General features: G+C 39.0%; 1 protein-coding gene across 1 annotated transcript; it reads left to right on the top strand.

Moving 5' to 3' along the window:
* The first annotated feature begins 1,679 nt into the window (after positions 1-1,679).
* LOC115923569 (evolutionarily conserved signaling intermediate in Toll pathway, mitochondrial-like) lies at positions 1,680-13,073 on the top strand. Its single transcript, XM_030984541.1, has 6 exons — positions 1,680-1,834; positions 6,341-6,497; positions 7,524-7,923; positions 8,555-8,775; positions 9,560-9,803; positions 10,723-13,073. Exons 2-6 carry the CDS (start codon positions 6,384-6,386, stop codon positions 10,941-10,943), a joined length of 1,200 nt encoding a protein of 399 aa, XP_030840401.1. The 5' UTR covers positions 1,680-1,834; positions 6,341-6,383; the 3' UTR covers positions 10,944-13,073.
* The last annotated feature ends 76 nt before the right edge of the window (positions 13,074-13,149 follow it).

Here is a 13,149-nt window from a genome sequence, read left to right as displayed (position 1 = left end):
TTAAACATTGGTATATCCCTAAAAAGTGAGATTACATTATCAGGATGATTTCAGTATTTGTTTCTTTCTTTACATGGTCCAAGGATCATACTTTGCAGTTGGATGCGATGGTTTGATCAGATTTGTGAGGACACAGTGCAAAAATATTTCATCTAATAAAGGGTAAAAAACTATTCTATTCGGGTTTTAAGCACAATCTAATCATGAAAGGCTCAAAAGACCTTTGATTATCAACAATAAATGTGAGTGATCGTATAACGAGGAGCTTTGGGATAAATTACATAACAGTTGCTCTTGGTCGCATTACATTAGGAGCACATGTTATGGAGCAAGGAAAGGGGGCACTTATCATAAAGGGAAAGGGATGGATATTAGAAAGATAAGGAGCATGTGCCAAGGTAAAAAGGCCAATTTTTAGATCAAAATGGGGCACGTCTCGCACGGAAAAGGGGCACTAGTATATGAGAACGGGAAAGGAAGCACACATAGGAGCATCACTATCCTGGCTGTGTAGTAAAAGCTCAACATTTCAAACACCACTGTACAAAACTCAATTTCACTCAAAATCAATTGATGACACCTAAATAGCAGTAAAATACATTTTTTTTTTCAATTTACTGATGTTAAAAAGAATATAATTTAAAAATTCAAATTGTAAGTCTACTGCCAAACTTTGCTTACAGCCGCATCGGCATGATTGTATGCAGTCTATGCAATATGTATTTGTGTATAGGTCTAACAAATTCAGGGCTGTCAACTTCCCCCGACCCTCCCGCATTTGGAGGGAGTCTCACGCCACCACGCTCATTCTCCCGCCGCCCCAAAAGCTCGTGACGGGAGACTCCCGCCACCACGCCTTCCTCCCGCTCTCCCGCCAATTATGTAGAATCTCCCGGTTTATGAAAAAACCTCCCGCCAAACAAAACAAAAAAGTGCTCTTACCCCCCTCCCCCCCCCCCCGGCTTTTTCAGTGGCTGGCTGAGTCGTTGCAAAAATTTTCGCTTACTATAAATTCAGCGGCTGGCTGGATTTGGCACTTAATAATATCTCCACAAAAAAAATCTCCCTCCAAGCAGTTCCCCAAAGTTGACAGCCCTGAATAATACCTGCCTCATGCACATCACGTATGCATTAGCATTGAGCCATTGACTCTCTGTCTGTGCTTTGCTGGAGTGAAAGGAGGCACGTGCCAAATAAAAAAAGGGCACTGTCAGAAGTGAAAACTGAGAGAGCACTCTTTCGAAGGGCACTTAATTACAAAGGAAAAGGGGAACCTGTAAAACGGGCGCCTCAATATTTGAATAGGGGCAATAATAAGATCGAGGTGAAGGGAGCACTTATCATAAGTGAAAGGGGGCGATTTTTGAAGGAAAAGGGGCACGTACCTTTCAAAATATAATAGGTCCTAGTCTAGGGGTGATTATTATTATCAGAGGTGAACAGCTAGGGCATTTATGGGAATGTCTATTGAAGAAAAAGGGAAAGTGCATGTTCCTACAAAAAAGGGGTACTGCTTCCCCTATAAAATAGTATAACTATTTAACAATCACAAGAAAAAGGAGGAATTACCAGGGATCCCTGGAATTACTTCCCTAACAAACCATGCACCCACTCGGGCGCTGCAGAGCTGTGCTGTGACAAGTACAAGCACTATGAAATCAGGGATGTGAAATCAGCCTGTTATTTCGGATACTGGGAATCCGTGTCTAACATTAAACGCAAGCACGCGACAGGCCAGGAGGAGAAAGAAAGAGGGTGCCCGATATGCGGATGGTGGTCTACGGAACCGTGCAAATGAAGTAGCAGAACGGTGGGCGTCACGCCAAGGGCTAGGGTAAACTAATCTTACTTATTATTGTTATAATTTATTGTCATTTTAATCAAACAAATTCATGTTTGTTCAGCAGAGAACCGGAATTCTTCAGTACAGTCCCATTCACTTAGTATTGGGTAGGCCTAAGTTAGTGTGTAGCAACAAGCAGCCTTTTCACACACAGCTAAAATTCTATAAACATGATAGTATAAACTTGTTTCGAACGTGTTTAAACTAATCACGAGCCTTTCACACACAGAAATTTCGTTGCGATCGTTAATAGTTTCGTGATTAACTACTGCTCGTAAAATGCGCAGTAGAGTAAAGCCTAAAGGAGCCCGTAATCGGCCAGCTCCCGTTTTCGGCCGATTGGTTGGATGCAAGGTAAAATCACTCTAAAATACATCGCATAATAGCATAACACATATCCCACACATACCATACCATGCCAGTGTCACTGAAGAACCACATTTGCAATGGAAAATATATCCTAAAATATCACATTTTAGCGATGTAATCGCCGGTCCCGCTACCCAAATCTGAAAAATCGAGTATCTTACGCGTGTCTGTAAGAAATATGGGTACCATAAAATGAGCTTTATTTCAAGTATTTTTCAGATTCAAAGCCCGATTTTGTGCTGGTCGCAAGCTCAAAAGTATCTCATCGCATGTATTAAATCAATGCAGCCGCACACCGCGACGCACACACGATATCTCTGTCTAATTCAGATTCCAACTTCCGATCACCGCTGTGCCCGTCTTCGGCCAGGCGAGCACCAGGGAGCTCCGGCGTGGGATACCTGCTCCGCCCGCTTGTGCTGTACATCAGCGCGGAAACGCACGGCGCGCGCGAGCGCTTCCTATTGACTTTGTACATGCGGCCGTAAACTGAAACGCTCGGCCGATAACGGGCTCCAAAACAGTGAAAATTGAAATGAATATTGTCATGGCAATTCGTGATTTTTTTCTGGGATTCTTTTTTTGTTTAAATAATAATAATATTTGCTTCATGATTTGAACAAGAAATGATAATAAATAGGAAGTAAAGAGTCCTAAAAATAGGATTTTGTCTTAAGTGGCCGAAAACGGGCTCCTTTACTCTAGTGCCATTGCGCATTGATTTGAAGGTCACGTCATATCAATCAAAGCGCACGCTCCAGCTCCATCCAGCTTAAACACGTTTAAACACGAATTTCCTTTCACACACAAAATGTCAAGCTCTCTAGATACGAACTTCGTATCTGCAGCCTGCTTTTAGGGGCGTATGGATCGCGACTTTGTATCTATCCCAACATCGTATAAACGATGTTCACACTGGCAAATTTTGTCTATAAACATGTTTAAAACTGTTGAGTGATTCTAATCATCTCTAGATACGATGAATTTTAGCTGTGTGTGAAAAGGCTGAAGAATAAGAAGCATCAAATTTGCAACTCAAAAACAATTTGTTTTTGTGTGTAGAGTCTAGTCTACACCGTGCAACGTGTATTTTTGGATCAGGATTGGAGTGTCACAGATTTCAGCAACGGTCAGTGACATACACTCTAGCTCTAGCCGGGCGCCTTTTTTTTTTTACACTAGATGAAATAGTTGGACCTAGATCTAGAGTAAAACCGCCAAACTTTGGACGTTGCCAAGCTTCGGACAAAAATTACTTCAACGGCTCGAACGCAAAATATGAGCCTAGCTCAGGCGGGTAACTTGCATGCATTTGATACTTCTACTAACCTATATCATTAGTACAAAAAGTTATGGCAGGTTGCCTTCTGCAAAACTCACAAAAAACATCGAATTCAGAGACAGATTTCAGGTTACCTAGATTTTTACAGTTCCTTAACAGGGGAGTTAAGGTGTAGGGCCTCCAATATATCGATTACAAACAAATCCTTGGCATATTTCAGGTGGTTTCTGCCAAAATTATGGGAGCTTATGAGATACTTTTTCACTCTATCGCGAAAATTTTCTAATGGCGGCCGTTACCACGGATCTAGGGGTACTACTAGATAGATTCCCCTACCAGAAGATGGCGCTCTTCCAAGCTTCGGACAGGCAACATTGAGTGTCATTTTGACTACGAAAAAATAGCGCTTTCGTAAGATTTTAGCACCAAAATATTGTACGAGTGTTGTGAAAAACACCTTTCTGATAGTTCTACCTAACTTAAAGGTAATACAAAGTTTTGGTATGGGGTCATGAATTTGGTTAAAATGAATACGTTGGAAGCATATACGATCCTACAATATTCAGTGATCGTTGTAGCGGTCGAAATCGACTCTAAAGTTATGAAATTGTAAATAATAAACATTTTATGTTGAATAGCTCCCTCTCAGGGTCAAGATATTAATTAAGCTATAAAACAATGCTTATTGACTAAAATCGACCGATTAGCTATTGTCGTTCGGAAATTATATACCACAACTACATACTGTGAGATTTTCATGGTCGCAGCTACCATTGTACGGCAGTAGGAGCTATTTGAAATTTATCAAAATTTACCCGGAGCACCGGTAAATCTTTTGTATTCAATTTTTCTCGAAAGCAAAAGTGTTTTAGGGGCTAAAATTTCTGGTGGTTTTAATACATCCACAGGGGCATCCAAATATATAAAAATTGTAAAGAATCACTATCCACCCATTTTTCAAAATTTCCCAAAACTTTGTAATACCTTTAAATCTACCCAAAACGAGAAAATAATATTTTTTTCATGAAATCAACGGAGTCAAACTTACCCCCGTCCTCCGATGAATGCGCACTTTAGCGCGCGCGCTACACGTGCGCTATACGTGCGCTACACATGAACGTCCGAAGCTTGGCATGAAAACAGGTTCGGCGGGTATGTAAATAATTCTAGTTTTCCATTTCCTTTACTAATTTTCTTTTACATGATATATTATACATAAACAGTATTTGCACAAATAATAGTATATTTGATCTTTCAATAATTAAAAAAGAATTAAAAAAGAATAAAATGTTTTCCCCCCGTTTTGTCTTAACCCTAATAAGGCCGGGGGGGGCCATTATGGCCCCCCCCCCTCCACAATTTTTCTGATTGCTCGGGAACGCATATGGATGGCGCCCCGCCGCTCGCTGACTTTTTTCTTTCGAGTCTTGCGCAACTTTTAAAATAATTTTCTTGAAAATCGGACCTACGGTTACAAGGTCACATGACCTTTTGTCTTTGCATGTCAGCCTAAAAACCGCTCATTTTCGTGATTTGTGTACAAAACGTATGGCAAAGTCATTTTTCCTAAAAATAGATCAAACATGGGTTATTGGGTCTTGTTTAAAGTTTAGGAGGTTGTTTTGGGAGTCAAAATAGTTGAATTGTAGTAAAAGATGAAATAAAACAACAAAAACAATGAAATACATAAGTTAAAAAAACAATGAAATACATAAGAAATTATCAAAACAAGGGATAACATAAGAAATAAGCTGGCTCTTCCAAATTTTTTGTCATATTATTATTCAGAATGGTCTAATGAATATATCTAGTGAAAAAGAATGCTTAAATATGAATAATATATGATTTATGGGTAAAAATGTGATTTTTATGACTTTATTTGCATAAATTACCATAAATATGCAAATGATTGAATTTTCAAAAAATTGAAATTATCATATTATTCTTTACACTTCACTTGACATGTGTGCAAATTTTCGCGGCGATCGGCCGCTTTGCGGCCGAGATCTTAAGGGGGGCCATAATGGCCCCCCCCCCCCCCGGCCCTACTAAGACTTCAAATAGCCCGGCCCTATTAGGGTTAAGTGTCCGAAGTTTGGCGGTCTTACTCTAATTGCTAATTTTGTATCAAATAATTGGCAACGCAAAATCAGCCATTTTCACTTTATTTTCCATACTGACCATAGCCAGGTCTACTCCTTATCCTCTGGCCGTGTACTTGCTAGACTTCACTGACAGACATTGAGTGACTGACTGGCATTTTTTCTTCTTTGGTAATAACATACATAAAATGAGCTGTAAAGCTAGGTACATGAGCATTTGTCTACATCAATAACCCACTTCTTGTAATGGCCAAAATTAAACTGATTTAATCTTTGCACAGCATAAAACGTACAACCATTCGGTACAATGTCTGAAAATCAGACTATTACTTACTGGCTCTATAGCTCCTAAGTCGATTCCACAACTAATAGTCGTTATTTTCTCACTGAAAGGACATTTTCAAGCCCCCCTTAATGTAGGGAAGTTCTAAATTAGTATTATATCTTTCAAATGTCATTGGAATTTAATTTTTTTCATTTTTTGGGACTGCAAATGGGACATAGACTCTAGTACCTTTAAAATGTGTAGGGATTTTTTGTGAAAAAGTGACCCATTAGAGCGGCACACCATTTTATGTCCTAATATGAGTACCCCCCCCCCCCCCCCCCCCCCCCCGGACCTCAAAACATGTGGTCGTTTATGCGTGCTGGCTGGTCATTTTTGGCATATGGCTACCTTTAGACAACACTGTAAACAATTTCCCTTCACACATGAGATTTTATTTGTTTTCAATTTGCATACAGATACCACAGATATCAGTGAGGGATTCGACCAAAGACTTAAGCCATGGCCTCTCTCGGACGCCACATGATGCGAACTTGCATGAAACTTGGGACAATATCTTCTACAAGAAACCTCCCTCTACAGTTTGTGCAAAGACATTTCCCTAAACATTATCAGGTAAGACCCTCCAATTGAAAAGCCTATTTCATCATATTAATTTTTTTAAAAAGCAAAAAGTACCTGAAATTGAAAATCTGAAACAAAACAACATTATTACAATTGTTTTACCTCAAGGGGAACAGAAAGGTCATGAAAGTTTAGAAAAACAAGGAAATTGAAATTAAAGATGTTAAAAGTAATTATTCACCAAAATTTATTCTGAAATATAAGTCTCATACTGCTTTCAAACTGGCTTCTATCGGAGTCACACAGATGAAAATACTGATTGAATTTCCCTTATGTAAACAAAGGTGAAACGGCAGTTTTCCCCATGTCGCTTTCATACTGCCGGTTATTATTATTATTAAGCCCACGCTCCATCTAGCTAGCATGCAGCATGTTCAACCATAAGTCAACAAACACAGCTGGTTACGATAAAGCGCGCGTACACTGCGACCTTTGACCATTTTAATCGCCTTTTTCTCCCGAACGCTTTCACAGTGGCTGTTTCATCGGTGTTACACCGATAGAATGAGAATTTCTCCTGCTCTTGAGCAGGAGAATTTAATTGCCTATTTCTTTTCTTTTCATCGGCTATTTAATCGCTTTTTTCTCCTCTGTTGCTTTCATACTGGCTGTTTCATCGGATGCGTCTGGATGCATCCGATGAAAATCAGGCCAGTTAGAAAAGGGTAATAGAACTTGTTTGAAATTTGCTTCAAAATATTACTGCACCAGACAGCAGAGCATATAGGGTTCACAATAAGGGCCCTAAAGCCCAGCAGCAAAGGACATTGTGCTTCGTGCACATCAGTTCATACTGTCATACTACCCCATCTAGTGGCAATAATGATGATGCCTGCAGCAAGGAGTAGGCGAAAGTCTCACAGGTAAAAAAAACTGTTTCATTTTGAAACTATGTTCATACTCCTTCCAAGCTGCAAATGTAGTATGATTATTTCGTAATTTGCGGACCAACCTGCATAATCCGACAGAAACTATTAATGATCCCTAAGATTTCTATTTATTTTTTTGAAACTTCAGGCTACGCCATCATTTCATACCTGTGCCAGATGCCTGAGAGATTCGGACATCCCTGCAGGATCAGGCATCTCCAGAGTAGAGAGGAACTCCATGGTCCTCTCCAAGACTCTCTTTGAGGAGGCCACGCACGATTCACCAAATAAAGGTGCTTTCAAGGAGGTCGTCACGACCTTCACAGAGATGGACAAGAGGCGCAGGGGCCACGTGCAGTTCATCGAGACCGCCCTGAGGTACATGAAGGCCTTTGGTGTGGAGAAGGATGTGGAAGCGTATAACATGTTGCTTGATGTCTTCCCCAAAGGGAAGTACGTTGCTAAGAATGCTTACCAGTCCATGTTCAATCACTTCCCCGAGCAGCAGGTGTGTGGCATCAAGGTTCTACAGCAGATGGAAGACAATGGTAAGTCTGATGAGTCTCGAGTTACCTCCAAGATACCAATGTGCATTGCCCCTTCAATATTTCAAGGCAAAGTGTTTCAGGGATCTAACTATCCCTAGGATATGTCTCTGCATTTTGCTATGGTGCTGTACCGTTATGCTTCTCTCAATATGACTAAGCTAAGTTTGCTTTGGTTTGCCTTTCGCTATCAATTAATGTGTTAAGGCATTTGTTCCCCAACGACTGGTTAAAGTGAGTTGCCCAGTAGGTAATTAGCCTGTTGCTTGAGGAAAAAAATTATATACCAGGTATATTTGCAATTTTTCAAACAATGTAGTATTATTCTGAGCAATATCTTATTTTTCAAATGAATAAGAAAACTATAGGGTTAGACTTCCCATTCCCATTTTACTATATATGTGAATATAAGAATTTGGTTCCAAACACAATCTTGCACATTTCTTAGGAACATGTTCTTGGTTTTTGTCAGTAAAAACCTTGTCATTCTTTTTCTTAACCATGTAATTGATTCTTCCTCTTGTTTCCTGTAACAAGGTTACGATCTTTCTCGTCCATAAATCACCATCATCATTTCCCATTTTCTAAAAAAAAAATGATTTAAATTGTTTCCACTTTTGTTTCCAATGAAAAGCTGTCTTACCAAACAATAATACCAAGGAAATCCTACTCGCAATCTTTGGTCGGAATGCCCATCCGATCAAGAAGTACCAGCGTCTGATGTACTGGTTCCCCAAGTTTCGCAACATCAATCCTTTCCCTCTACCCAAGGAAATGCCAAGCGACCCCATCAAACTCAGCGAGATTGGACTCAAGAGAATATCAGAATATGAAGCAGAGTTCACTGTTTATAGTGTAAGTGACAAGAGTTTATCCTCGCCCCTCTCACAGGGGCGTATCCAGGATTTTGCAAAAGAGGGAGCATAATATTGCTAAACTTTGCTGACAAGTGAGATTGTGAGAAGAAAAAAAGAGAAAAAAAAAGGGGTTATTACATTAAAAAAAATAATGGAATCACATAAAGAGGGGGGGGGGGGGGGGGGGGTGGAGAGCACTTTTTGTACTTGTGTACTATAATGTAAATAAATTGGTGTCAAACAATAGGGGCAAGGCCCAGTTGTACCATCCTCATGGAGTTCATTTGTTTGGAAGGTATTCAAAGTCCTCTTTGAAATCTGGCACTATTAACATAAGCTAGATCACCCTTTACAGTGAAACCTGTTTGAAAATTCCGCTCAAGGGAGACAAAAAACATGGTCTTCATTGGCAGGTGGTCTTTATGAACGTATCCTTTATTACATCGTTTTTTAGTAAGGACCAATTTTTAAATAAAACCAAAAAAAATGGTATTTAAAGTCAGGTGGCGCTTAAGCAGGTTAAATTGTAAATAGACACTGAAAACTTTTCTCAAAATAATGAAATCATGTTGATAATTATGGAATATTGTAAACTGCATTTTGTATGCAATGCGAGTATGCTATGAGTGATGAATAAAGGTATTTATTTAGACCCAATAGTCGCTCTCCTCAAATGATTATAATTTTCCATTTTAGAACAAATTTATGCCCAAGCCAATCACATGAGAAGACTTTCAAAATAGTTTCCTAAAAGTGATTTATTGTTCATTCATTCATTTTAGGTCAACAGGTCCAGTGAGACATCAGTAATGGTCCAAGACCAGGACTATTCAGACCTTCAAGGCCGGGACTACATTGCCAGTGTGCAGAGTCCAGAGCAGAAGGAGGACCTGTCCCAGCACCAGATCTTCAGACCGCTCTATGTGGAAGGACCGTACACTCTGTGGCTCAAGACAACCGTTCAGTCTTACTATGTATTGAGAACAGACCCATTGGAGTTACAGGAGCCCCTTATGTATGAAAGAGGTATGAACAAAATAAATTGTAATTACATTAGTAAAGCACTTCCACCTTATGTTTGGAATGCTCCCCAGGGAGTGGAAAATGTGCATTAATTGTGTTGCGGGTAAGCCTGTATCCAATGACCGGGGATATAATATGTGCTCCGCCTAGAAACAAAGTATTAGGCGCAATATAAATGTGAGCTATTATTATTACAATTATGTTACCCCTATCATTAGATTCAATTGCTATTCTGCACATACAGTGCTCACCCCCTACTACCTTGCGCAGCCTTCTTGCCAGTCGCGTTTCACAGATGGGCAAATGCTATACAAGTGTATGTAACGTATGCACCCTACCAGATACGCACTTATATACCTGTACAGAGAGAAGCCATGAAGATGCCTTGCATAAAGACATGGGTGCAATGCCAGTGATTGAATCAACAACCATAGCTTTGACAAGTACAACAGTTGCTAGTAAATATTTATACTCTAAATCTCCATATCCTGTTCTTATATATCAAGAAAGAGGGCTTTTCATATATTGACACATGTTAATAAATAAGCATTGATTAAGGATTTTGTTATTTTGTACACCTTCTTTCCTCTTCCCATGCTTTTTTATTGTCTTGTAGAGGATAGAATGCAAACAAGATGGAAATATTGAATTGAATTGAATTAACATACAAAGTCAAACAATACAATAAAATATTTCTTGCAAACATAGATAAGCCAATTCAATGGAAAATACACTTAAGGAAATTACAAAGTGGTTGGATCATTCAAAAAAGTTACAGAAATTTATTAGGTAGATGATCCTAAATTGTTTTATTTTTTAAAAATCAAACATACCATGTTAAGGTTTTCTTTCAAAGTGTAATGCGATTATCTAAAATGAATCTAAGCTAGAAATTTTCTTCTACTGCCTTCCTCTCCGTTAGGTCAACTTCCCCCAGCCCCCACAGAAGGCAATGTCTACGCCATGTGTATGGCCAGCGATGGCGACCGAGGGATGTTAAATGAATGGATCAATAGACTACAGGATGAGAACCCTCACCTAGCCAGGCTCACCGTCATCTTCAATCTATTCGACAAGAAAGGCGATGGCCAGGAGACACAGGTCCATCATATAGGGGAGGGAACAAAGATGCTGGGGAGTTGATGATAATTAATTTGCATAGATGCCTATATTGTGTTAATACTATATATACTTATACTGAATTGAATTGGCATAATGGCTTCTTCATCCTATTCAACAAGAGAGGCGATGGCCAAGAAACAAAAGTGCTTCGTTTGGGGGAGGGAACCAAAACGATTAGAAGTTGAGGATGATTAATTTGCATAGAAGCATAATACACTGAATAGAATTGGCAAAGTTTCTTCTTCATCGTATTCACCCAAACAGGGGATTTCCAGGAAGCGAAGGTGCATCATAAAGGGGAGGGAACAAAGATGCTTGAAAGTTGATGATAATTACTTGGCATGGATGCACACACTGTGTTAATGATATGTATCTTAATACTGCAATGGACAAAACTGACCGATTAAACTTCAATATGTGAAACAGGAAACCCAAGTCTATCTCAAAGAGACAAAGATGTAAGGGAGTTGGTGATAATTGATTTGCATAAATGTATACATTATGTTTATTGTTATACAGTCAAACTTGTCTTTAACGACCGCCCAAGGTAAACACAAAAAAGTGGTCTTTGTAGACATGGCGTCTTTGAAGACAGGCTTCTTTATTACGTGTTTCAATGTTAAACCATTTTCAAGGGAAACAAAAAATGTGGTCTTTGTAGACAGATGGTCACTAAAGCAGGTTTGACTGTACTTCATGCATCAGGGCACATTTGTACACAGAATAGGCCCATCAAATATCTCCTTTTCTGATAATAACAATCTGCAAAAACTAGCCATGTCTAAAAGTGACTATATTGGTCAGTTTGGGCAAAAATGACTAAAATGTTGTGTGAGCAGGGTCAATAATACTGATATTTTGGGAATCAGTGCAAAGTGCAAAACTTTTACCCCGGATAAGCTATTTGAACAAAACCCACCACAATTTCTGATAAATACCCCCATCTCCTAACGTTGTCACAGCTGATGTTTGTATCGACTTTTTCCCATGATGCCTCACATGAAATCAACAAAACACTGGTGTTGCTACATGGCGCTGTGGATTGCAATCCACCGTATTGAATCAGCAAAATTGCATTATATTTCTTACAAGAGGAAAGGCAAAGGCTAAGAAATACACATCCATCATGTAGGGGAAGGTTCAAAGACTTGCGAAATTTGATCATGGAGATTTGCAATTTTGCGTAGATGTATCTTTTGTGTTAAAATCATTATTGTAAAACACTATATTGCATTTGATGAAATTTCCATCATTTTCATCCATTTTTGCCTTAGTCAAGAAAAGTTGATGTAAGTTTGTAATACATTTGTATGACAAAATTGACTGATATGTATAAGAAGGTGAGGCAATTTTAATTGATATACAGTGGAAACTCGTTATAACGACGTCCTTGGGACCAAGGAAATTACTTTGTTATATCAGGGTAAAAAAATCAAAAGAATATAAAGAGCTGGGACCAGCAAAATCATCTTGTTATAACAGATACCTGGTTAAATCAGAGCTCCTTATACTGAGGTTCCACTGTATAGGTAGTTTATTTGCAGCCAGAAGGGTGTTAACTCATCATTTTACACAGAGCTAATGCCGTACTGGCTCTAAACAGATATTTGCTCTTTAATGTTGCAAATTGATATTTGTTTTATATTTTGGGGTCTGGACTTAGACTTTGGGTGCCTCGTCTGTCCCTTGCTGTATGAGACCATATGGGAATAGACCAATTGGGTAGGAGACTAATTGGCTGTAGACAAAACGGCGATAAATCGTAAAGATCAGAATATTATGACATGTTCGAGGACACACATGTTTGTGGGAATATGACGTCCCGAGGGCGATCTGGACATTTACGTCATAACCAAAGACCTGCTCTTTTTCTGTGCAAATAGAGCAACTAAATACAGTACCCCTATTTGAAAGAGGCCTTGAATTATAAATAATGTATAGGTTTCTCCTGTGAGTGGTTGTCAACTTGAAAGTGAAGGTACAGTTTGTATGAATGTCCTCGATACCCCCACACCCCCAAGCATCATTATGTAATTTGCATACTTAAGTTTGAAAGAATCCAAAATTTTACTCATGATACTGTATATAACTGTACAATGTATTGTTTTATTTGTGATAAATGATTAAATTCTTTGAATATATCACACTCGATAGCTGTTTTCGTTTCTCATTCAATTTTCAGTTTGTATTGATGTGCGACTTTCATGTGTCTTTGATTTGTTTTGTA

The sequence above is a fragment of the Strongylocentrotus purpuratus genome, unplaced genomic scaffold, assembly GCF_000002235.5.
Source record: "Strongylocentrotus purpuratus isolate Spur 01 unplaced genomic scaffold, Spur_5.0 spur5_scaffold_14, whole genome shotgun sequence".
Lineage (NCBI taxonomy): Eukaryota > Metazoa > Echinodermata > Echinoidea > Camarodonta > Strongylocentrotidae > Strongylocentrotus > Strongylocentrotus purpuratus.
Note: the sequence above shows the minus strand (reverse complement) of the source record. Positions and strands in the feature narration are given on the sequence as shown.

Bases quoted from the DNA above. Each gene is read 5' to 3' on its own strand.
- LOC115923569 (XM_030984541.1), top strand. From the start codon at position 6,384: ATGGCCTCTCTCGGACGCCACATGATGCGAACTTGCATGAAACTTGGG. The intron at 7,924-8,554 runs GTAAGTCTGATG...TCCAATGAAAAG, and splicing joins ACAGCAGATGGAAGACAATG to CTGTCTTACCAAACAATAAT. The intron at 8,776-9,559 runs GTAAGTGACAAG...CATTCATTTTAG, and splicing joins CAGAGTTCACTGTTTATAGT to GTCAACAGGTCCAGTGAGAC.